At 34.0% G+C, this 26,071-nt stretch overlaps 2 protein-coding genes and 4 non-coding genes across 7 annotated transcripts; 5 read left to right on the top strand and 1 right to left on the bottom strand.

The window, feature by feature from the left end:
• Nucleotides 1-138: 138 nt before the first annotated feature.
• On the top strand, nucleotides 139-210 carry TRNAT-UGU (transfer RNA threonine (anticodon UGU)). The gene has a single exon. It is a non-coding gene; the product is annotated as a tRNA-Thr (tRNA).
• A 266-nt stretch (nucleotides 211-476) lies between these two features.
• On the top strand, nucleotides 477-548 carry TRNAT-UGU (transfer RNA threonine (anticodon UGU)). The gene has a single exon. It is a non-coding gene; the product is annotated as a tRNA-Thr (tRNA).
• A 253-nt stretch (nucleotides 549-801) lies between these two features.
• Nucleotides 802-873, top strand: TRNAT-UGU (transfer RNA threonine (anticodon UGU)). The gene has a single exon. It is a non-coding gene; the product is annotated as a tRNA-Thr (tRNA).
• A 267-nt stretch (nucleotides 874-1,140) lies between these two features.
• Nucleotides 1,141-1,212, top strand: TRNAT-UGU (transfer RNA threonine (anticodon UGU)). Its single transcript has one exon. It is a non-coding gene; the product is annotated as a tRNA-Thr (tRNA).
• A 6,945-nt stretch (nucleotides 1,213-8,157) lies between these two features.
• On the bottom strand, nucleotides 8,158-9,408 carry LOC113740692 (protein JINGUBANG-like). Its single transcript, XM_027268226.1, has one exon. It carries the CDS (start codon nucleotides 9,406-9,408, stop codon nucleotides 8,158-8,160), a length of 1,251 nt encoding a protein of 416 aa, XP_027124027.1.
• A 12,535-nt stretch (nucleotides 9,409-21,943) lies between these two features.
• LOC113741535 (uncharacterized) lies at nucleotides 21,944-26,068 on the top strand. Of its 2 annotated transcripts, XM_027269071.2 has the most exons (5): nucleotides 21,946-22,659; nucleotides 23,284-23,320; nucleotides 23,416-23,652; nucleotides 23,823-23,870; nucleotides 25,490-26,068. In XM_027269071.2, exons 1-5 carry the CDS (start codon nucleotides 22,358-22,360, stop codon nucleotides 25,976-25,978), a joined length of 1,113 nt encoding a protein of 370 aa, XP_027124872.1. In that variant the 5' UTR covers nucleotides 21,946-22,357; the 3' UTR covers nucleotides 25,979-26,068. The 2 variants fall into 2 exon arrangements, with proteins under 2 accessions (XP_071903658.1, XP_027124872.1); XM_072047557.1 differs by lacking the exon at nucleotides 23,823-23,870 and having other exon boundaries at nucleotides 21,944-22,659.
• Nucleotides 26,069-26,071: the final 3 nt, after the last annotated feature.

Genomic DNA, 26,071 nt, shown 5'->3' with positions numbered 1-26,071 from the left:
GAGGTTTTATTAGTCTAAAAATAAGGATGTTGTGTGTGTTTATTTTAGGGGGATGACGATACCATTTTTGTGTGTGTTTAATTTGTGTGTATTTGTATTTTTGTGATTTAAGAACGAGCGAATCTTAGAAGTCAGGAGGCCCCTATAGCTTAGTGGTAGAGTGTCAGTCTTGTAAACTGAAGGTCTATAGTTCAATCCCGCATGGGGGCAGCTCTGTCACTAGCAAAACATCTTGGAGAATTTTTTGTTTTTAATATGAATGGAAGAATTATGTTTTTCTTTCTCTCTTTTTTTTGGATGGAAAATTGTTGGCAGTTATTATCTTATTAGAGGTTTTATTAGTCTAGAAATGAGGATGTTGTGTGTATTTGTGTGTGTTTATTTACGGGGATGATGATACCATTTTTGTGTGTGTTTAATTTGTGTGTATTCGTATTTTTGTGATTTAAGAACGAGCGAATCTCAAAAGCCAGGAGGCCCCTATAGCTCAGTGGTAGAGCGTCAGTCTTGTAAACTGAAGGTCTGTAGTTCGATCCTGCATAGGGGCAACTCTGTTACCAGCAAAACATCTAGGAGATTTTTTTTTTAATATGAATGGAAGAATTATGTTTTTCTTTCTCTCTTTTTTTTTTGGAAGAATTATGGCAACTCTGTTACCAACAAAACATCTAGAAATAAGGATGTTGTGTGTATTTGTGTGTGTTTATTTTACGGGATGTTGATACCATTTTTGTGTGTGTTTAATTTGTGTGTATTTGTATTTTTGTGATTTAAGAACGAGCGAATCTTAGATGCCAGGAGGCCCCTATAGCTCAGTGGTAGAGTGTCAGTCTTGTAAACTGAAGGTCTGTAGTTCAATCCCGCATGGGGGCAGCTCTGTCACTAGCAAAACATCTTGGAGAATTTTTTGTTTTTAATATGAATGGAAGAATTATGTTTTTCTTTCTCTCTTTTTTTTGGATGGAAAATTGTTGGCAGTTATTATCTTATTAGAGGTTTTATTAGTCTAGAAATGAAGATGTTGTGTGTATTTGTGTGTGTTTATTTTAGGGGGATGATGATACCATTTTTGTGTGTGTTTAATTTGTGTGTATTTATATTTTTGTGATTTAAGAACAAGCGAATCTCAGAAGCCAGGATGCCCCTATAGCTCAGTGGTAGAGCGTCAGTCTTGTAAACTGAAGGTCTGTAGTTCGATCCTGCATGGGGGCAGCTCTACCACTAGCAAAACATCTAGGAGAATTTTTTTTTTAATATGAATGGAATAATTATGTTTTTCTTTCTCTCTTTTTTTTTGATGGAAAATTGTTGGCAGTTATTATCTTATTAGAGGTTTTATTAGTCTAGAAATGAGGATGTTGTGTGTATTTGTGTGTGTTTATTTTAGGGGGATGATGATACCATTTGGTCTTGTACTTAGAGGGTAAAATAGAAATTATAAAAGTGAAACAAACAGATTACACTAATACCTTCTCTCTCCCTTTATCTATAGTATAGATTTTAGCAATTATGAATGGAAGAGCGTCAGGAGGCCTCTATAGCTCAATGGTAGAGTATCAGTCTTGTAAACTGAAGGTCTGTAGTTTGATCCAGCATGGGGGCAGCTCTGTCATTAGCAAAACATCTAGGATAATTTTTTTTAAATATGAATGGAAGAATTATGTTTTTCTTTCTCTCTTTTTTTTGGATGGAAAATTGTTGGCAGTTATTATCTTATTAGAGGTTTTATTAGTCTAGGAATGAGGATGTTGTGTGTATTTGCGTGTGTTTAATTTAGAGGGATGATGATACTATTTGGTCTTGTACTTAGAGGGTAAAATAGAAATTATAAAAGTGACACAAATAGATTACATTAATACCTTCTCTCTCCCTTTATCTATAGTATAGATTTTAGCAATTATCTTCAAATAAAACACTATGGGAGATTATTTATTGACCATGTTTGTGGGCAGTGTGTACGATTTTGTCCTTTAATAGAGTTGGAGTATTGATATTTGAAAAAGGACAACATTCACTAAGTGGGAGTTAAGGTCGTCTTGAACCCAAAACCTCCGACTTATAATCCTCCCACATTTCCACTCAACCTAACCCTTCCCCTAAACAATTTTTTTTTTTTTTAGTAACAATAGTTGATCTAACTTTATAAACAGTTAGATTTTAGAAAAATGTTTATTTTAATTTAAGATAGTCCTTCTAAAATTACATTTTTCTCACTTTTCCCTTTGGATGTTAATTTGGTTTAATTTGCCGCTTGCGACTACAATCAGCATAATAGGCCTAATTTCTCATTAACTTGCTCATACAAGATGCATACAATATCATATTCGACTTTTAACAAGACTGGATGAGGGAAGCTTCTACATCAGCATCATACCTATGGAAGAGCCTACTAAGTGCAAGATTTCTATTGATAAATGGAATAAGGAAGCAAGTTAGGGATGGGAGTACTATCAAGGTGTGGCAAGATAGATGGGTACCAGACTCAAGAGATAGCAGAGTGGAACCAGATAGAGTAGCACATGGGGACGTATAATATGTCAAAGAGCTGATTAAACAAGGACAATGGGACAAGGAGTTACTGAATAGAATCTTTAGTAGAGAGATAGCCCAAAAGATTGCAAAAATACCCACTCAGCATGGTAGAAGCTGGAAGCCTCCAATAGAAGGTGTACAAGATAAACACAGACACTGCAATCTCAGCACAAATGATCAGAACTGGTAAAGGAATTGTTGCTAGGAACTGGAAAAGAGAGATTCTGAAAGCTTGGGCCATAATGGAGGAAAAGATAGGTGAACCAGGGCTAGATGAGGCTGTGGCAATCAGAACCGCTATGCAATTAGGAAAAGAAGCGGGCTGGAGGAAGATTGAAATACAATCGGACTGCAAAAGTATGATAGACTGCATCCTAACAGTCTCATGCAACAACTGCAGCTATGTTGTGATATTGGAGGATATACAAAAGCTGAGGGAGTTTCTTGATCAATGCAATTTCTCCTTTATATATAGGGAAAGAAATGAAGTGTGTCATAGGCTAGCAAAATTTGCTTTGAAGCTAGTTAATGATGTATATTGGAAAATAAATTTCCCGGGCTGGATAAAAGATCTAGCACGAAAGGATTGTGAGGGCAGCTTGCCTCTTTTGTGAAGAATACTTGTATTATCAAGTTTAAATCAATACAAATGTTATCGTTTTAACAAAAAAAGAAGACTTTTAATAGAATAAAAAAGAAGAAAAGTAAGCCAAAAAAAAAAATAGAAGACTAAATATAAACCAAATTCGAACTACAAGTTTCATTCTTTCAAACAATTATATATACTAAAGATTCTGCCTACAAGTGGGAGAGATAAGAGGACCATTGCATATATACTAAAGATTCTGCCACTTGTGATCTATGTACTCGATTGGAAACAATCGAATATCACATAGGGGTAATTGATCTAATTCAACATTGAAGGGGGCAAAGTGAGGTAATTTTGGAGAGGGAATTCTAGAAAAAAGGGGAATAAAAACAAATGTGTCTGGCTAGGATATTATTTGACATAATTTTTTTAAAAAATTACCGTAACACTTTTTTAGTGTGATATATGTAAAATAATGTGTTTGTAATGCAATCAAATAAATTTTTGCTAATAATAAGCTACCCAAACATACTCTTATGATTGATTGAGTCATATGTTCAAAAACTCTACAACTAACAAAATGAAAAATATGGCACTCCTATTATAATATTCATCAATCGTGTATTTTTTTTCAAAGAAAAAAAAGAGAGTTGGCATTTGACTAATACTTAATCATATCGGACGGTCTCATGGAATACAATATGATAAGAGAAGCTGTTGATTGTGTCCACATTTTTTGGCTAACTCTTTCTTAATGAAATGAGGATGACTTCAAAATCGACTTGATTTGCTAACTTTATTAAGTTTAAAAGTCAAGAAATGAGATAGGTTTTGACAAAGTTTCTCCTTCCTCTTAAATCAAAATAAGAAAAAGAAATGGTGAAAAGCCCTAGTGAAGAACAAATTAATTGCGGGAATAAATGATAACAATTCTCATTACATACACAAGAAGAATCACGAGATTGCTTTGAAGTTCCCAAAATTGAATATTTATCATCAATCATCGAGTTATTGTAATTAAATAAATAATGTTTTAATTTTGCATCGCTTATCTTCTATATATGCGTGCTTGATTGGATCTACACACATTAAAATTAATTAATTATTGTAATTTATTCTTACACAGATATTTAAACTAAAAAACAATAAACACTTGATGATGCCTAGAGCTAGATACAGATCTTATTCAACAGTCATGTATTCTATTCTAAGCATAATGCGCGCGCATGCATAAACATCCGTTAATTGTAGATTTCAGAATTGTTTCCTATAATAAACGTTTAATTATCACTACTTCATGGTTAAATATAATGATCAGAACTCAAAATCGATTAATCTCCGAACTGGTAATAGTGTAATGTAAAATAAAGAGGAACGAGTATGAAATAATAAGTTAGCAAGTTTAACAAGTTTTAAGGGGATTAGGGAGTGCAAGTGAGATGTCCCCAATTCAAGACCTCCCACTTAAGTATGTTCGATAAAACTGAAGTTTGAAATTTGAATATATTAAGTTATTAAATTAGGGAAAATTGTTCAAAACGTCCCTCACATTTTGCTAAATGACTTTTTTCATCCCTCACTTTTAAAAATGTACTTTTACGTCCCTTACAAATTCACATTGATCAAATTTAGTCATTATCTAGGTTTTCGACTAGTTTTTGTCGGAATCCACCACGTGCCTTGCACGTGATTATTTTTGAAGGGCAAAATTGTCACATCAAAATTTACATCATCCAATCCATAGTCTCTCACATTTCACAAAATGAATTGTTTCGTCCCTCACATTTTACAAAATAAATTGTTTCGTCCTTCACATTTCACAAAATGAATTTTTTCATCCCTCATATTTTACAAAAAAAGTCATTTTATAAAATGTGAGGGACGTTTTGTACGATTTTTTCATTAAATTATTAACTACTAAATCTGATGCATTTGAATGTATATCATATTAAGTAATAAATGAATAACTTATCGCTTATTTTTGGAAGCAAATTTTGCTTAAAAAAAAATTTAATGCCACTTAAGTAATTCAAATGTTGAATTTTTGGTTATCAAATGCATCCAAACATGTTATTAATAAGTTTTTGACACCAAAATAATGCTAATATGCTGCCACGAACAGTTAAGATTCCAACCATTCAGCCTAACTCCCAAACCCTTCTTCTCACCTGAAAAAAATAAAAAATTAATAACCTAATCCTAATTCACAATTCCAACCCCAGTAAAATAATTAGTGGCACACCATTTCCATATCTGTCACATCTCAACTACTCTGATCCTCAACGATAAACCAAGGCATAAGGAATTCTTGGTGAAGGAAATTTCAGAGCAGGAATGTTTAGAGATCATCAATTATTCAGGTTTTCAAAATATAATAGTAGTAAATTATGGATTAGATGATTCTAAACGATTCCATAATAATGCTTGTTTATAAGCAGAAAGCATACTTTCATGAAATCATAGTCGGTTACCTTTATTTTATTTTATTTTTTCCTTGGACATGATTTGGCTTAAGATTGGTCATTAGTTCCCAAGTGAACCTGCCAAAGAAATTAATCCAACTTCTTCAATAGGCCAATTATGAACACACACACATAAAGTTGCATCAAAGTGGGTATCATTTTGCTGTGTTTGTAGATATATATAACATAGAGTTAATTGTAATTTGCATTCCTAGATTACCACTCATTTGCAATTTACACAATAAACTATTAATTGTAGCACTTAATTATTATCTCATACTGACAATTTCTAATAAGTTGCTCAAACCAATATTGGCTAATGAATCTTGGTAGTTATTTAGAAATGAAAAGATCTACTTAGTATCCATAAAAGCATAAGATTGTTTTAGTAGACGGGTTCAAATTTGTAGTACTAAAACTTTTTTAATTCAAAAATTGCAAGACAAGTTCATCGGCTTTTAGAAAATGCCTTGGTCTACTGATTAAAATTGCTATCCTAAAAATTAAAGGCTTTAAATTCAACTTATTAAAAGTATAGGGTCAATTTTAGCTCATTAGTACCTTAATGAGCTATAAGGTACTAATGAGCTAAAATTGACCCTATACTTTAATTTATTAAGTTTTGTCAAACTATCTACGTTTGTGAAGTCAAAGTTAAGAAGCCCATTTTTACCGGCCAATTAGAGGACAAAATCATGAATCTATATAATTCATCGTGGGCACTAATTCTGGTGATTTTCTAAAGGTTTACGAGGATAAATATATTTAAACAGTGTATTAACTCCTGTAAGTACTAGTAAGTATATAGATGAATCGCATTCTCAAACTACGTAAGCACTTGCGTAAAAGTGGTTCTAGAATTATGGAAAGAATTATAAACATTAATTACACCTTTTTTGCCTTAAACATTGGTTAAACCTTGCTGCTTACTTTAATTAAAATAACCTCTCAATAATTTTAAAGTAATCCATGTGAAATGCCCCTATGACTTACTCCTACTAACCTGGAATCTAATTTCTGTTTGATTGAAAAGCTGTGTGGATGGGTGACAAGCGTGCAAGGCTTCTTTTGGCACATTAGTATTTTTTTTTTATGCTCCGTCGGAAATCTTGAGAGTGTCACACACACTCTCAAGATTATATAAATATATGTATATATATATAATTAATCTTTTACAGATTGACAGTGTATACATGATCGCCATTGGATGCACGACAACTCATCTGTATTTAAATTTAAAATCTAAATTTTGCTCTTGTGTTATATATCCAATCGCAATTATGTATACACTGTCAATATATATATATAATTTATCTTTCCATTTCTCTCCATGTCCTTCCTACATTCAATTGTTAGGAACAGAATTCAAACCCTGAACCTAACAACGAGGAGGACTCAAAAAAATATATCTTCTGCAAAACCAAATGTTAAACTTGTTTGGATTACGGCTTCCTTCATTGTCGGCTTAAAGTATCACACAAGCGTGTTTAAATGCGTATCATATGCATAGAAGGATCATTTGATAGTACAAAAAATCTATTCGAATCTGTGTTAGTATTAGTTTAATTTTTCCAAGTGTACGCAGAGAGACATGTTTTTCCCATTTCGAGCCTCAACTGGTTTGGACCGTCTGCAGGTTATCATAGTTTTGGTTGAGTTTTTCAAATTGGCGTCAAACTTCTCAAAAGTGCATTCCAACATTGTCCTGTGAATGATTGACAAGGTAATGGTATGAACCCAAAGGCTGGGATGGCCCTTTTCTGATAGCATTTGGTTATATTAGAATTGGTAGAAAAGCAAGTTCAGTTTTATATTATTGTTGTCTCTTGCTACCTTTATCTGCAAACAGGAAGATAGGCTGAAATTATTGAATTGTAAAACCTTCAACTCCAACAACTCAACAATCATCATGTTCTTGTATTTTCATTGCTCCTATCAAAGTCTACAAAGGCACAGCACAAAACGTGTTTGACATTGACCCACCTATAAAAATTAATCCCATACAATTGATTTTATTGCTTAGTTCGATGCCATTCATGTCTTCTTTTAAAAAAAATTATTACTTTCCTGTTCTTCAAGAAAAAAGATTGTCCATATTCAATTATTTGAAAATCTTCCACTACAAGAGAGTCAATTGTTTCTACAGAAAAGTCTTGTATATTATATTTTAAAATTGAGGTGAATCACATTAACTCTTAGTGTGTTTCTTGCTAACTTTAATTATGATTACGAAGGGGGAAGGAATGTCCAAGGAAGGAGGTATGATTAGCAAAGAACCATCCCCCCCTTCCCCCTCCTTCTCGTCCTCCTTCTCGTCCTCCTCTAACTTTAATATAAGTCAGAATGTATTAGGGCACGATTTTCAAACAAAGTTACTTTGCAAATTGAGACTATGTATACAAATTTAAATCGTTAATAAAAGAATTATAATAATACTTCCATAAATTTCTTGTGTGGATTACAAGTTTTCATACATCAATGAAAATCTTGAAGAATGCTCAACTTGATGAACATTAATGGGCACAATCCATGAATCCACATATGAGATGCTACTATTAATGATCTCATGAAAACTTAAGGAGATGTGCAACTTGTGGAATTTGTAGTAACTTTCCAGACTTTGATTTGTCCGTCTAGGCTTCCACTAAATATTGAAATAACAGTACCATCTCCATTCCTACCTGAAATTGCAACAAGTGTCTTGATTGGTTTCAAATGTCCTTCAAGAACACGAATGCAACAGTATCCATATTCTCTACTGCGTTTCCAAATCCTCACTGTTCTGTCAGATGATCCACTGATTAGAAAATCATCCACAATTGTCAAGCAAAGTATAGCGCCTGTATGTCCTTTCAATGAATGTGAAAGCACCATGTGATCATCTGCAGTATTATCCTTCTCCCACACCAAAATATTCTCATCAAAACCTCCTGAAAACAAGACTGATCCATCTTCGTTTATAGCCAATGCATTAATCCCTGCCTTGTGCTTGTCTAAAGTGGTTACTAGCTTATGCTTCTTTCTCCCATCATCATTTCTCTGCCAAATTTTGATAGTTCCATCACTTGATGCAGTGTAGATTAATCCATTTGCACAAACAACAATGGCGTTAATCGCGTCAGAATGCGCCTTAACCGATTCTAAACAACTCAAGTCTGATATTCTCCATATCTTAAAGCTTTTATCCCAAGAAACCGAGTAGATTAATCCATCATTCACTGCTAAACCTGATATGGTGTCTGCATGTTCAATCCAAAGCTTTTGCTTGTGCCGCCTAACTTGAACATAATTCTTTGGCAAAACACAACGCCTCAGGCGATCTTTAACAGTAGGCAGTGTTGAGATTAGTTGATGCTTTTTTGATGATGATGCAATTTGCCATACTCTGATCTTGCAATCTTGATGAGAAGTGAAGATCTTGTTTTCGACAAATGCAATTGATTTAGCCATGCCTGAACAGTTCAAGTTGTCAACAAGACAATAATTCGTTAAATCGAAGACATTGATTTCATTCAACGAAGCAGCATAAAGGGTGTTGCCATGCACTGCAAGAAAGCTTATTTGTGGGGTTAACGTTTGAAAATTGCCAGTGCATGAGTGAGTTACTGAAGGGCTGTTTATCATTTTTTGGTGAGAATTGTGAGATGAGTCTTGAGAGACATCTGATTGAAGACTACTGAAACTCGTTTCCTCATAAATTGCCGATGAATATTGCATTCGATCAGGTATTGTGATTGAGCCAGAAGATGAAGTTCTGGAGGATGTTAATGATCCTGGTTTTGGTAAAACAGGCGGGCTGGTTTCAAACCATGAATGGACCTCCATTAGTCCTCAAGATCAGAACTGATCAACTCGGAAAATGCACCAGAGAAAGCTAAAGGGGAAGGAGGAAAAGGGGCAGATGAGGATTGAAACTAGGTGAGGTAATTAAGGATTAAATAAGAATTGAGAGCCTGAACAATTGTCCTTTGGTGCCTAACCATCGATAAGGACATAAATATTCTTTATTCCTTGCTTTTTGCAAAAGAACATGTTTGCTGTATTAGTACTCAATTATATTTGTCACGTAAGATTGGTACGTTGGCTTGGAATTTGTGCCAATCAATAACCTCTTTTTATTAATTTATTGCAAATTTGTGTATAGTTCAATCTTATCATAGCTCTACAGGTAACCTAATCTTATCATTTTTCTGCAAATTCGCAGAAGTGATAAGATATATTCTGAATTAAATGGAATAGATCTGGACTGTATAAATCCTTATGCATTTGAGATCAATTTTGCCTTAAACCAATCTATAGAAATTGATAAAACAAAAAATATGCATAACTTTTGATGTTCTATTAAACTTTGGGTTCCTCAATGTATTGGTTGCGCCGAATACTCTGTCTTGATGGCCGTCAAGGGACATTGGTGCCTTGAGTTAGGATTAAGGTTTTAACAACCTTTATTCCTACCATAGATTAAGCATATATTATACTACTCCGAAAGTGACAAAGATTAAGTTAAAGAGGAACAGCATCCACCTGGGACCGTGTCTGTGAAGATTAAATTAATCAAGTTCCTGAAGAAAAGAGTCGATTAATCTTGATTCATCAATCTCATTTGCACGTGCTAGCATATAATTTGATGTTATCAGGGCATTGTGAAATACAACTATAACAATCTCTTGAGTGGAGCAGCCCCCGGGGCTAGACCACCTGGTCTTGGGTTTCTTCCGGAACTCCAAGGTCAGGTAGTCGAATCCCACTTAACGTCTGGGTGCGGTTGGGGTGGCGCTGTACTCCAGGCGCAGGGGATTAGTCGGGCCGCCTTCGGGTCTTGACCCGGACACCCCTGTGTTGACAAAAAAAAAAAAAAAAATCTCTTGAGTGGAAATCAACGTGTCACTCTACACAAAGGGTACTTCAATATTGGTCGGAATGAGATGTGTCATTGCTCTATTCCTCAATCAAGCAGCCCTATGAATGATTTTATTTTTCTGTTTTCCTTTCTCATACAGCAACATGTGTAACCTATTCTTCGGTTCTCTAAGGAGGAAGGGGCCTCACCCCTGAATATAAGGGGCTAGAAGGACAGGACCAACTAAACCAAAAGCGTGCATTGTTGCACATTTTTAAAATTTTTAAAATTTTAGATGCAAATTTCGAACATCCGACCTATAATACAAAAAAATAATTTAAATTCCTTCTCAATACCCAACTTTTCAAATGCCACTTTGTTGAATGATTGGTTTTCCTAGCTATCACAATATTTACCGTTAATGGTGGATCACTCCTTTCATACCACTTTCAATTCCTATATTAATAGGGGTTGGACTTCTTCTTTTTTCGCTAGCAACAAAAAGTCTTCATCGTATGTGGTCTTTTGAGAGTGTTATATTATTAATTATAGTCATGATTTTTTTCAATCAATTTGTCTATTCAACAAATATATAGCAATACGATCTATCTTTTTTTTTTTTTTTTTGTCGACACACAGGGGTGTCTGGGTCAATCCTTACGGGGCCCGACTAATCCCCTGCGGCCCGGGTCCGGCGCCCCAACCCGGCCCGGACACGTTAAGTGCGCGGAGGAATCCAGCGGAGCGGAGCAATTCGATCTATCAATATGTATGGATTGTTACGACCGAGGTCTGCCTTTAGCCTAGATCAACTCCAGTCAAATGAAGTCTCTACCATTTTGCTTAGAAAATGAAAGATGAAACTTCATACACCTTAAAGTTCATAGGACGATAAGCATGGAGTCTTGGATACTTTTCTTTTGGTTGTTTTTTTTTTTTTTTTGTTGGGGGGTATGGGAGGTCGAGGGTAGGGGTGCACACCAATCGAGTAGCTTGAATCGAGCTCGCGAGTAGCTTGATTAGCTACTCGACGCGAGATCGATTTTGTTCGATCTCGAGTCGAGCTCGAGTAGCTCGAGTATATGAAACGAGTCGATCTCGAGTAGTTAGGATGAGGCATTTTTAGCTCGTCGAGTAGCTCGAATAGGGGTGCATGATCAAATCGAGCTCGAGTACTCGACTCAATATTGACCTCGTGTTAAGGGTGCAGGATGAAATCGAGCTCGAGGACTCGAGTACTCGAGCTCGAGCTCGAGCTCGAATGGCACGCCGAGCTCAATCGAGTCGAGTTCGAGCCTATTTATGTTACTATCGAGTCGAGTTCGATTTTTATTTCTCGAGCTCGAGCTTGAGCTCTGGAGGTCAGCATCGAGCTCGAGCTCGAGTACGTCACTACTCGAGCTCGACTCGGCTCGATTTCACCCCTAGTCGAGGGGGGTTATTTTTATTTAAGAAAATCATTCTGTACATAAAATCAAATTTTAAGGTACAATGCATCAACAAGGTCATCAATCGGGGTTACGTCCTTAAGTATTATTCTTGCTATTCTGTTGCCTAGCTAGGCCATCGAATCATTTCAATAGTTCTACACTCACAAGAGCAGAAAAGAGAAAAGCAAATAGCTTCTCGTGCATTTAGCTAGGTCGCTAATTAATTATATTTTAGAGCAAATTTCACTTTACCCCTCTGTGATTTAGCATTTTTTACATGATTTCCTATAGTTTCAAAAGCTATACATAACCCCCTCATGATTTGAATTAAAGTGTCAAAGTGACGGGAATGATCATTCATTGTGTAAAGTTGAAAATTATTTATTAATCAAGAGGGATTGTGTGTATATTTTAAAAATCATAAAGGGGTTAAATGGTAAAATATTAAACCATAAGGAGGTTATATGGTAAAATATAAAAATCATACGGGGTTAGTGTTTCATGTATTTATAAGGGTAATTTCGATATTTTTAGAAGTTCCGTTACGAATGACTATTTTCGTCACTTTGACACTTTAATCAAAATCATGAGCGGGTTATGTATAGCTTTTGAAACTATAGGAGGGTTATGTAAAAAAATGCTAAACCACAGGGGGATAAAATGTAATTTGCCGTATATTTTATTGATGATACCTGTGAATGTGTATTAATCACTTCAACATCGCTTTAGTCCTAGATGGTGATGGACAATAATCGTACACTGTATAACAGTCCAGCGAATTGTGTTCAGTAATTGGCGTTTCTGCTCTATTTTAGTTTAGTTTCCACGTAACTCTTAAATTCGACTAAAATTGCCAATTGTAGAGGTTTTGGTAGTGAATCATCAAATTATTAATACCTACTTTTGAGTGCAATTAAAAGTTGTATTAACCTTTTTTTTTTATTTTTATAAAAAGAGAATTTTTATTACTCAGATTGTTGGAAATCGTCTAACAGCAAATGATTGATGGAAGTAACTAAAGTTGGAAGGTTAAAGTTGTATTAACCTTAATCCAAAGTAATCAAAGAGTACACTAGTTGGAATTTTTTGAATTTCTTATTACTATTCATCCAAATATGCCAAAAAAATTAATATAATCATCTATAGAATCAAGAACAATTAGCAATTAAAGTATTGTAAGTTTCTATAACTTCTAGTGCAAGTTTAGACAAAAATAAGCAATTGAGTTCAACTCAATAAATCAGGAGGATTGCACGCATAGCTGCTAGCTCCAAGGGTCAAAGATTGTTTCAAAACAAATTTCATAAACAATCTTATCTCAAAATTTTTGATTAGTGTATGAAAATTTTTCTCCCCTTGCCTTAATTATGTTGAGATATCATTTCGTGTAATTTCTAAGTCGATCTAGTTTGAAAGAGTTGAACTTTTCTTGTCTCTTATTGTCCAAGTAAATTTTTTTCTTTCCCTTAATCATTAATAATAGAGCAACACATTCATATAATGAAGTAGTTCAATGCTTAGCATATCATCAACTTGAGTGCCTCAACATTATAAGCCAAGATGATTTGATCCAAAAACATGGAATGCCTCAGTCTATTATTGAAGTGAAATAACTCTTATTAAGCAATCTTCTTCTTGTAGTTTGCCTGCAGATTTGTTAATCTTGATACTGAATTGAATGATTAATGCATAATAGAATCAGACAAAGAAGTCTTTCAGTTTCATTACGAGGGTTCAAATTCCTCTTTCCCTTCCCTGTTTTTTAAATTCCATCTTTTTCTTGTTGAAAGAAAAAATGTTATGGTTGCAACGAATAGTACATTCTTAAATTCATCGTTAACATGACTTGGACATGTTAGTATGGACACGTATGGATTAGTCTGATGATTCAGGATACCACACGTGGTCTCTAACAAAAAAAAAAAAAACTATTGTCGTTCAATTGAAATGCATTGCCCCGAATGGGCACTAGAAAACCCAAGATGGGATGCATTTGGGCTAGGTACTGGGCTCCGTGGAAAAAGCAGTTCATCTTCAGTCATATTTAGCACTAGCCAGGGCTCTACAACAGAGCCCAATTAACCCGCTTCTAAAGACAGAATTAACAGTCAAACCTGCTTTTCCTTGCCCTTAAAAAGGCTTCAGCTGCTTCTTGTGGTTCATCCTATGTTCTTCTTCTTTTTTTTTTTTTAAAAAAAATTCTACTACCCCTTTTGACTATTATATCTATGATTGTGATTCAATTATTTCTTGCCACATTATTCAATAATTTAAAATCTTAATATACTAACATCTGTTTGCACATCGAACACTAAATTAAACTCATATATATATATATATATGATACCCAAAATGAACTGCACAATTCCCTCTCTTTTATAGTTTATCTATAATAATTTAAACTATATGGCATGTAATTTAATCAAACTACTCGATTCAGACTTTACAAGCTACTTGGTCAAAGACTTGACTCTAACACGGTATTAACTGAATTCGAGTCGAATTTGAGCTACTTGATAAGGTATTTGAGTTGTATATGAATAGAAAAAACAAAACGAGTCGTAAATGAATAGAAAAACTAAAACTCGAGTATTCATCGAGATTTATCAAGTGGTGTGTATGCATGTGTGTAGCATGTATGTATGTGTGTGTGCGTATTTAATTATTTATTTATCGCACAATTACTTTTATTGGTAAGTGAGTTATAGAATTTACCCAAATACCAAACTTGAGAACACGGTTGAACTCAACTAAACTCAATTGAGCTCTAATTGATCAAACTTGAGTTTAAGCTCAAATAAGGTGAAAATAAGATCGATCTTGAGTTCGAACAGAACATTTAAGAGCTCAACGAGTTCGAACTCAAGTTCTCCTTCATAGCAACCCTACCTACATGAGCTTTACCACTGTGATGAAATGAAAAAGGAAAAAAAAAATTACTATCCTCTAATTTCTTAGACAACTTTAGCATAGAGTGGCTTACACAAAACTAACCTCAATTTTCCAGCTAATTTTTAGGTAATGTCATGAGGAATATAATTTTGAAACAAGAAACCTCAATGAGACCTTGATATTTTTCAAGCTAGAAGCATTGTATAATTTTAATTTTGTTTAATCTATCATTTCATGCAAGAAACGGTAGAGGAAATGTTCAAGAAAAACAGTTTTCATTTAAAATTCTTCTGTTTGTATCAAACCATGAGTCGCACGAATAACATATAAAAAGAAGACAAATATGATATTATCTATTAATCCATGAACGAAATTGTGAGCCTCACAACTTTTGTGACATTCTTATTATAAAAGGGAGACTAATATCCAGCAAAGTTAGAAAAGGGACACTAATTTTGACTTAATCAAATACATGTTACGTGCTAATGGAGGATCTAGCTAGTACAGCTCATACGAGTCTTCTTTTTTTTTTTTTTCTTTTCTTCTCTCTACTATTTAATCAGCCATAACTTATACTTTTCCAGCCCTTGAGGAACATGCTTTCTTCAGTAATCCGGTTTATCAGCCTAATTCTCCTCTTAATTACACTAGAATTTATTTTCTAATTTGCTGAAGGAGAAATGAAAGAAGGAACATATGGCCTTTCTTTTCTTTTGCTTCAAGGAAAGTGTCATGGACTTCACAGACATACTCCCTGCATTCTTATGGGCTCATCTCATGTGCACTAGACATCTGCAAAAAATAATTAAGGTCAATATTTGTGGGGACATATAAGGTGTCCTTAATCCTAACAACTAGTCACATTCTAAGTTTCTTGCATGCCCTTCTTAGTTCCTAGACCTAGTTTTGTTGGGTTCACAGATTGAACAGGGTTCTAGATAGAGTTCTGTGTTTAGCACAAATTGTAATCTAAGACATAGTAAAAAGTTTTTTAAAAAATTTCATACGAGACATAAGTAATTGGATTAATCTTTCCTACATTAACAGTGTATACACTGTCAGTTTTGAATGAATGACAACTATATAAAATTTAAGTTTGAAATTTAATTTTTACGCATGTGTCATGATTCTAATGGTAATGGTCTATACACTGTCGGTGTATATATAAATTTACCCTAATTAATTTATTATAAAAATAATAAATAAATAAAAATAATTGAATACATTCCATTGTAATCTCTCCAACCAAAGATACATTCATTGGCCAAGGCGGAAGAACAATTATTCTAAAGTGGCATGTGAGCCCTCATATAGATTGGATTGGATCTCAGACTCTTATCCCAAGCAATAGCCTCAACTTTCCTAGCTGGAAACAGTGGGATATATTTCATAAATTGAACAGTTATTGACCAATTTTACTAATAAACTAACCAGTGATCACAGTTCTCATTGTGTAATGATTCATGTATAGCTGTGTGGTGCCCTTCTCTAGGATTATTCATTACAATGCCACACAAATTGTAGATACATTGGAAACTCAAAAGTGAGATCACCAAGGTTTTTTTTTTGGGTTGCTGTGTTTAATTTTTATTTATTTTTATTTTTGGGATTGGATAAGGGCTTTTAGTAGTTATCTCGAGGAAGAGGAAAAAGTAAAAAATTACTAAGAAAAATTGAATAATAATAAAGTAAATCCTAGTGATACAAAAGTTTATGATTTTTTAACTATTGAAAAAGATTGGGATTTGGGAATATGGGGGAAGGGAGGGGCCACTTACCCTTTCCTTTGCCCCTATGATTAGGGATGGCAACGGTGGCGGGCACTCGCGAGGGTCATTGGGCCGGGGGAGAATTTTTTCCCCGTCCGCCGCCCCGTCACCCGTTTAAAAATATATATATGTACATAATTATATATATAATGATATTATTATCAATTATACTACTAATTATATATGTCTATTAATAAAAATTATTAATTATTTATACTAAATTTATTAATAAATTTATGTTAAATTCCTAACTACACTTAATACAGTAACACTTTTTTCTAAAAAAATACAATAATAATTTAGTGATTGTATTTGTATTAAAAGTGAAAACTTGATTATTTTAGTTATATTTGTTTTATCATATTAGATTGTATTCAAATAACCTTTGTTTAATTATTTTTATGAGTTTCAATTGTGAAGTTATAATGAATAATAATTTGGTGATGTGTTGATATTTTAGTACTTGATTATTTGTTCAAATTTAATTATAATAAAATTATATAATAAATTTTTTTTAACTCCACGGGGGAAGCGGGGCGGGGCGGGGCGGGGGAAGCCGGGGGCAGGGGCGGGGGGAATTAAAATGCAACGGGGCGGGGGTTGGGGGAGGTGTCCCCCGCCCCATTGCCACCCCTACCTATGATCTTAAAAAATTCTGCTTTACCCCTTAAAAATTGGGAAGTTTTCAAAATAGTCCTTATCAAGAATTAAGGTTCCGTTTGGATTGCTATTTTTAGAAGTTTTTGTAGAAAAATGTACCGTAGCGATTTGATTTATGTGAAGTAAAAAGGTGACTAAAAAATATGCTCACAAAAAACGTAAAAGTTTTTCTACATAAACTTATTTTGCGAATATTCTGCAAAAGTGTATTGTATCGTACAATTTACATGAGTTCATATGCCAAGGGCTCAAAATGGGCACTTGTGAATTGTACCAAAGTTTTTTTCTCAGAAAACATAAAATTAAATTGAAAACGTGTCTAAAAGCTGAACTTCAAAAAATTTACTTTTAGAGGTTCAGCTTTTACTTCTCAGTGACAGAGAAACATATTGAAAATTAATAAAGATTTAGATGTGAACCATAAATTCAAAGTGAAATTGCAATGGCATGCGTTATATGCACATGAATTGGCAAAGTACAACTATTTTTACAGCAGAACGCACGCCTAGAATGCGTTGATGCAGACTACTCTTGCTCTTTCTGGTCTCTTCACAACAATAATTTCCATCATCAAGAATGCAACGCATGAGTTGCCCCAATGAAGACCAGTCATGATGCAAAATTTTAGAAAAAGATAAAAAAAAAGAAAGAAAGAAGGAAAGAAAATTAAGCACTCATTTGATTTGAAAGACACAGAAAATGGTAAAACATAAAGCAACAATTGATGGATAAGGTATTAGATTTAGAACCAGATAGTCAAGGAATACATATCTGTCAATCCAATATTAAAATGTTATCATGCAAAATTTAAGAAGTTACTATGTATTAGTGTATTCCCTTTGTTCATGGAGAAAACAAAAAGGAAAAAGATATTGCCTATTATTCCTGTTTAATTTACTCCAATTTATCACGACTTTTTGATGTGAATTAGTTCTGAAATTTGAAATTTGAATCTATTATCTTTTTTTTTGAGACGATAATTGTTGTATAATCTATTCTATCCTAAACTACAGAGGAGGGGGAGTCTAAAGAGGCTTGTGTTGGGGACTAGTAGGTACACAGACCTTACTAGATCAAAGTATTACTTATTCTATCTGAAATTTGAATCTATTAAGTTACTGAATTATTTAATTAATTGAGAAGATATGACAATTACTATAGGCATAAGTAAATCAGATATGAATGTGACACCTCCTTTGACAAGAAAAGTCCTCCATATGATTGAGGTGATTAATCACGAGTTGTTCCAGTCACCAACAAACTCTGCATTCCATAATTCCACATGAATTCAACTTCAAGGCTAGGGTCTGGATACAGTTATAGATTCAATATTTGATAACTGTATTGTTTGATTGTCATTGATAAAGGTTGCAATTAGACAAACTCACTAAAACAGAGATAATAAGTGTGCGTCTGTTAATTTTGATCTAAATTGGGTTGGACTCATCATTAAAAGATAATGATGATGAGTGGTCAATATGTCATTTACTATCTCGAAATGAAATAACAATAGGTAATTATTAGGTTTATGCAAAAATTTGCTTGTGATAAAAGAAGACTTTTCCAAATGATATGGAGATATTCATCCAAATTCTTTAATTGTAGTTCATGAGGTAGTGTAAAAACAAGGGAAGAGACAAAGGGCATCCTATGCAAGTGTCAAGAAATGGGGCTTTGTTTGGCAGACAAGTTTTTTGTCAAGTTTGTCTGTTACAAGTTTTTTAAAAACTTTACAGTAACTTCAAAAAAATTTTCAAAGTTTTTAAACTATACACTTTAAAATATTCAGAAATTTACACAATTCAAAAAATTTTTAAAAAACTTCTACAGTAAGCTACAGTAAAGTTTTAGACAAACACCCCCGTTTGGACAGCCATTTTTCTCCGAAAAATTGTGTCATTTTTCGTGATCACATTTCCCTATTTTCTTTTTTCCTCACATACATTAAATTGCTACAGTAATTTTTCTACCAAAAATCCAAAAAAATGCAATCCAAACGGGAGTATGTGATTAACTTTTCAACCAACACGTAGAAAACAATTGAGAATGGCAACAACTTTTTGATTTTGCAATTTATTCCATATTTGATTCCTTCCTATAAAGAGGCAAAAGAATGGATAGGTTCTTAGTTTCGGATTTCGGATTTTTCTTTTTAGGAAACCTTTCTTAGTAGGATTTGCTGAAGCATTTACTATTAGTTAATGTGTTTTTTATTTTCTTGCTCACCTCCATTCCAATCCAAAGGGATAAATACTATTTTAGACTTTTAGCCCCCGGCCTTTGTTAGTAAATACTCATATTATATCCATATAATATACGTTTGTATATATCATTCAAAAAAACTCTCATAATCATATATTTTAAAAATACTTTGAAAAATAATTGTACTTTTCACTTTACCGTATAAAAGACATAATAAACTTTTAACATATTATATTTTAACTGTTAAAAATTTTAAAATTTGAATAAGAATAATGACATACTTTTTGAGTTATATACAAAATAAGAGCGATATCTATATATATCATAATAAATGTAGAAATAAGAGCGATATATATGTCTATCATAATAAATGTAGATATATACATATTTAAGTAATAAGGTGATAAAATTTTAATAAATTTAACGTCTTATTCATAAAAATAAATTTAAAATTGATATAAAATGCATCATAGTATTTGAAAACCGTAGTAAATTTTATTGGCATTTTTAATTCCACAACTTTTAAATGTATTCATACTACTCACGTACAAATTTATATACATAATTTTATCGAACACGTATTTTTAATCATTTAGTTAATGGTACAAAGTTGAAATGTATACTCAGTGATCCTTATAAGCTTCTTTATGCAGAACACAATTTCAACCACTTCCGTGGAAAGGCATTTGTCCAAATTCTTCAACACTAGTGACCTGACTCTTAGTCAAAGGCCCTGAATTGGTCAACAGTGAAAATAGGGGGACTAAACTAGTTTTGTAAAATATATAAGGGACCAAATTGCTAACTAGTTCACACCCGAAACTGACTGGGGACTAAAACGACTAATTACAAAATGAAGCAAATTTATTTCTTCCCATCCCAAACAAAAGCTAATAATCATTCATAGAAGTTTTCCTTTTACTTTTCCTCTTAGATATTCAAAGGTAATCTTTACTTATAATAGATACTTATATATATAAAAAAAAAAGGTATAGTAGTGGTCCATACCAGGGCAGTATTGGCTAAACGTTTATAGTCACTCTTTTTTCGAAAAATATTTTTAGGCTTCCAAAATTAATATAGTCATGGGCAGTGTTTTGAAAACCGGACCGGACCGGCCGGTTCGACCGGTTGAACCGCGAACCGGCCATGGCTCCGGTCCGGTTCAATGGCAGGTTTGACTTTGTCAAGAAACCGGTCAAAAATCGGTCGGACCGCGAAACCGTTGAACCGGATTTGAACCGGTCATTTCCGGTTTTTGAGTTTTCCTTTTTTTTTTTTTTTTTTTTTTTTTTTGCAAAATGTAGTTATCAAGATTCGAACTCAAGACCTTTGTAATAGAAAACCAATGTAGTAACCGTTGCACTATCACATCTTATTAGTTTTTTTTATAACTTATTTATATAAAACAAACACTCACATTTTTTTTGTTCCATTTTTTTTTACAAAATATCATCTTTTCATGACTCTTTCTTTTTAATCTTCAACACACACACACACACACACTCTCTCTCTCTCTATCATCTTTTCTTTTGCCACTCATTTTTTAATCAAATCTCTTTATTTTTAATTTATTGATGTTTTCTTCCATATATTAATTTTGTTTTTGTCCATTAAATTTAAAAAATTTAAAAAAGAATTATTTTTCTTTAACCCAATTTATTTAATACCACAACCACTCACTTTTATCTCATTTTTTGTTTCTTATCAAATTTGCATTTCTATTTTCAATTCTCTTGATTTTCTTCGAACTCCAAACTTCCTTTTTTAAATTGTAAATTAAAATTTAAGTTCACAATGTCTAAATTCTCATAGACGTGAATTTTGTATAATTTCAAATATTGTGATATTTTTGGATTATATTTAAGAATTTTTTGGTAGATATAATTGAAATTGAGATGAAATTTATTTGTTTTAACTTATAATTTAAAAAATTTATTTTTAAAAATCCAAGTTATTAAAAAATAGTAAACTTTTCATCATATAAAGTATTAAATTATCCATTACATGTCTTATTTTGTGCACATATATATTTATATAAATTATTTTTTAAAAAATTCATTGAACCGAGGTTGAACTGGTCCGACCGGTTGAACCTCGACCCTTTCACTTCACCGGTTCGATTAACGGTCCGGTTTTTAAAACATTGGTCATGGGCCAAATGTAACCAAGAAAAAGAATTAAAATTAAGGGCTTTTTATTGAGTACTTATATAGATTATTAGTCATTAGGGGATTTAAGTACTAATTCTTTGAATTGTGAAAGTACCTCAAAATAACGTAATATTAACAGACGCGTCATGAAGTATTAATCAATTAATCATGAAATTCTTGATTTCACTCTCAAACTCTCTCACCTCTCCCTTTTCCTTATGCAGCTTGAGTCTCACTTGAACAAAATAAACAAATTACTAGCCATAATAGTGGGCATAATATTTGCATATAATAGAAAAAAGAAAAAGAAGAAGACCAATACTTGCTAACATATCCAATCTACCATAATTCTACAAGTACTTGATGTTTACTCTTTTTTGGTTAATACTACCATTTCCAGTTGTGAGGAACTACACATTCTAATTTTTTATCCTTTTTGTGCCAACTTTGCACTATTTGGGATTCCCCATTCCTCCAGAATGTTTATCTATTTTTTGGGATAGTTCTCCTACCATGGATTATGGAGGGAGGGGCAATCTCCTATCACCCTCAAGTCCAATCCCAATTTTCATCATCTTTTATAGCACACACACAAAAACTACCACTCTTTTATGTTGTACAAAGGGAAGAGGGGAAAAAACCATTATTAACTTGCACATGTCAACTTGAATAATCTACTCCTTCCCAGTGACCAAAGCAGCCATCAAACATCTTCTCTAATCTCTCTCTGCCCACTTCCCAGAACAAGCCCTTCAAAGTTTATACCACCATTATCAAGAAAATAGGGGGATTGAGCAGGAGGAGGAGGGAGGGAAGGAAGGGGAAGAGATGGGAGGGGTGACATCATCAATGGCAGCAAAGTTAGCATTTTTCCCACCAAACCCACCAACATATAAGATACTCAAGGATGAAGAAACTGGGCTGTTGCTGATGGACCCTTTTCCCCATAGAGAAAATGTGGATATTCTGAGGCTGCCCACAAGAAGAGGGAATGAAATTGTGGCCCTTTATATTAGGTACCCAATGGCTTCCACTACTCTGCTCTATTCTCATGGGAATGCTGCTGATGTTGGGCAGATGTATGAGCTCTTCATTGAGCTCAGCATTCATCTCAGAGTTAATCTTATGGGGTATGATTTTGAATTTTCTGGGTTTTTATGTCCTTTCATTTTGGAAATAACTGTGTAACTGCATATTTTATATGCTGATTTATGTGAATAAAAGCTGTGGAAAAAGAGAGATTTTGTTGAAAGTTGAAAATTTTTGGAAATTAGGTGGCAGTCCTTCAAGAACTAATCTTTGCTTAAATTCTTTCTTTTTAATCCTGGTTTGAGGATTATTTGTGTATGTATTAATTTTTTGGTGGGGGTGCGGAGTATTAGAAGATAAAAGGTTTTGCTTGTTAAACTATTGGTTGAAAAATGTGATTTTGATTCATTATAATCTGATCTTGGCTTGGAAACTGAGATGTTGGCACCTTCCCTGTTGTTATTGAAATAGGAATGAGGTTGGTTCCGAAATTGGTGTTTCGTATAGTTAATGGTACAGAGAAAGTTGTCTTACTGAATGCAGATGTGAAAATTATTTCAACAACGACAAATAAGCTAGCATGCTATTGATGTCTCTAAAATTTTCATGGCTGGCTCCATCATTCTTGAGCTGATGGTAATTTTTTTTCCCTGTATGTTTTAACTGCTTAGGTCAAGTTAATCAAAGAATCTTGAGTGTTCTAAAATGTATTATCATCTATGCAGGTATGACTACTCAGGTTATGGACAATCAACTGGAAAGGTAAAAAAAGTTTGTCATGGCAATATCTGGCCCTCTCTTTTAAGTGATCAAATGTCTACTGCACCCACTGAAGTTCATGCGTGCCACTTTTGCAGCCAAGTGAGCATAATACTTATGCAGATATTGAAGCTGCATACAAGTGTCTTGAAGAGACATATGGTGCTAAGCAGGAAGATGTCATCCTTTATGGTCAATCCGTTGGAAGCGGCCCTACTTTGGATCTTGCTGCACGTTTGCCTCAGCTAAAGGCTGTTGTTCTGCATAGTCCTATTCTATCTGGCTTAAGAGTTATGTATCCTGTGAAGCGTACATACTGGTTTGACATCTACAAGGTGAGAAAATTGTTTATTGATCTTTTTGATCCTGTTAATTGTAACGTTATATTGTGCCATTCAACTCCCCAGACTGCCCAAATAGCTCCAGTGCGTGAATCATCTGCCTTTTAAGAAGAAGGACTTCAACATATCCTATCTCTAAGCATGCTTTTGCTGGTTTCCTGCAGAATATTGACAAAATACCATTAGTGAAGTGTCCGGTTCTGGTCATTCATGTAAGTGTTCAGTTGTTTTTTTAATTAATATGTGCGTTGGAAATTGGATTAAAGCAGCCCTTAACATGGTAGTTTTTTTAGCTTCCTCAATAGAATTCATGTCAGATTATGTGTGTCTATTTTACGTTCAAGTGAGTCAACCACAATAATGTATCTTGAGTTTCAGTAACCTGTCCTTCTAGATTGACATATTGAATATGGTAATGTTCATCATTAAAAAACAATTGAAACAGTATCTGGAGCGAAATCATGATGACAGGCACCCATTTCAATGGGGAACTATATTTACCAAAAAGGAGAACAGGAATTAAGTGGGTAAATGAACTGAAGCTGATGTTGAAATGTCAAAGATTTTAATTAACATTGCAAGTAGCATCTGTAGAGTTCAATGAAGGAATGTAGATTTGATTTTCTTTTCGTATCAGACTTTCTATATACAATTTAAATGGAACACTGCATGGAAATTTTGTTCTAATACATGCAATGCGTATCAAACTGACTGTCAGTAGAATAGTGAAAGCACACCATTGCCTGTCCCCCAGGAGAAGGGGAGTTGATAAGTAAAGGCAACAAAATGTTATTTGACTCCCTTGACCAAACTCTATCTTGCTGTTTTTAAAATATTGTGGCAGTAGTAGGTCATCAAGATGTCTGTTGGCTGGATTTGGTTGATCTCTTTAGGAATCATTCAGCTTCACAATGCAGCTAAAACCTAGTGTCAGAAATCATGTTCCTGTATCAATGCCTGAAACAGGGTGTGAATTGTATATTAATGAATACAGCTAGTTAGTTGATTAGCGAAGACCATGGAGTAATACCTTCTTATGTTCTTATGTCCTCATGAAGGTGACGTGCCAGCCTCTTTACATGCACATTGACCTTCGAGAAGTGATAGTGTCCTCATTTTTGTTCGCTATGTCTAATTTTTCTTTAATCATAAGTAGTTCCTCCCATAATGTTTTATTGACCATAATCTGGATACTTCTATCAATTACTTGATCAGTCAGAGTATCCATACTCCTTATCCATCTCATTCTACCATGTGGCATTTGTCCACCTAATGGTCCAAGTCTTTGTTGTGTTTCATTACCTCTTCTGATCTGAAATGCAGAAAAATTGTTGCTTGAATCTCCAATTCCTGTACATAGCTTCTGTGTTTGAATAAAATTGGTCCTGATAGCAATTGATGTTGCTTTAGTGCAACTGATTTTCAGATCCCCAAAAGTTTTTTAGTGCAAGTGATGTTGCTTTAGTGCAACTGATTTCCAGGTACTAGGTTGTGAAATGCCTTAACTGCAACCAAAAGTTTATTAGGTGCTAGGTGTCAAAGGTTGGCTAATTTACTTATGCAATAGCCGGTGTGACACGCACGGACCGTGTCACGGAAGGGGGGCTCATCTTGAGGAGTCTGCTTTTATAGCTGGCCCTGGCAGTTGAACCCATTAAGGGCAAGATCTATCTTTTCAAATCAATGACTCATCTTCTTATGAAAGCAACAATATTATTCAAGTTCTCATTCTATTTCTACTGCCTTTAGCACTCTCTAAGCTAGATTTTTGGTTCTCAAACTTCTAGGTATTGTCTTATTGATATGCATTGACACTGGCTCAATTCTGCAGGGCACTTCTGATGAAGTTGTTGACTGCTCTCATGGGAAACAGCTCTGGGAACTGTGCCAAGAGAAATATGAGCCATTATGGCTCAAGGGAGGAAACCATTGTAACCTGGAATTATATCCTGAATACATTAGGCACCTGAAGAAGTTTGTAACCACTGTTGAAAAACCACCCTCACAGAGAAACGTTACAAGGAGAAGTATAGACCGGCCTGAAATTTCCAGGAAGAGTGATTGTTTTGAGGCTCCAAGAAAAAGCACTGACCGGAGAGAAAAACCAAGGCGAAGCACTGACAAGGGGGAAAGACTGAAATTTTACGAACACAAGCATACAACTGATGACAAAATCTCAAAGTCAAGAATATCCTGTGATTACATGGAGAGATCTCGCAGGAGCGTGGAGTATCACGAGAAGTCTCGGATGAGCATTGATCTACAGCCAGAGAAAGCGAGGAAGAGTGTGGATTGGCTAGACAGGATACGAGCTACATGACTCTTTAAACCTCATTTAGATTTTGTAACTAGCGTCTCGATTTGTGAGGAGTGCATATAGGCGAAGAAGTTGAAAATTAATTGGTGGTTCTGT

Source organism: Coffea arabica, chromosome 4e (assembly GCF_036785885.1).
Source record: "Coffea arabica cultivar ET-39 chromosome 4e, Coffea Arabica ET-39 HiFi, whole genome shotgun sequence".
Lineage (NCBI taxonomy): Eukaryota > Viridiplantae > Streptophyta > Magnoliopsida > Gentianales > Rubiaceae > Coffea > Coffea arabica.
Note: the sequence above shows the minus strand (reverse complement) of the source record. Positions and strands in the feature narration are given on the sequence as shown.

What these genes read in the sequence shown, in the direction of transcription:
- LOC113740692 (XM_027268226.1), bottom strand. Translation starts at nt 9,408, where the DNA reads ATGGAGGTCCATTCATGGTTTGAAACCAGCCCGCCTGTTTTACCAAAA.
- LOC113741535 (XM_027269071.2), top strand. Translation starts at nt 22,358, where the DNA reads ATGGGAGGGGTGACATCATCAATGGCAGCAAAGTTAGCATTTTTCCCA. An exon ending in ATGGACAATCAACTGGAAAG is followed by an intron (nt 23,321 to 23,415) that starts GTAAAAAAAGTT and finishes CCACTTTTGCAG; the next exon opens with CCAAGTGAGCATAATACTTA. An exon ending in GTCCGGTTCTGGTCATTCAT is followed by an intron (nt 23,871 to 25,489) that starts GTAAGTGTTCAG and finishes TCAATTCTGCAG; the next exon opens with GGCACTTCTGATGAAGTTGT.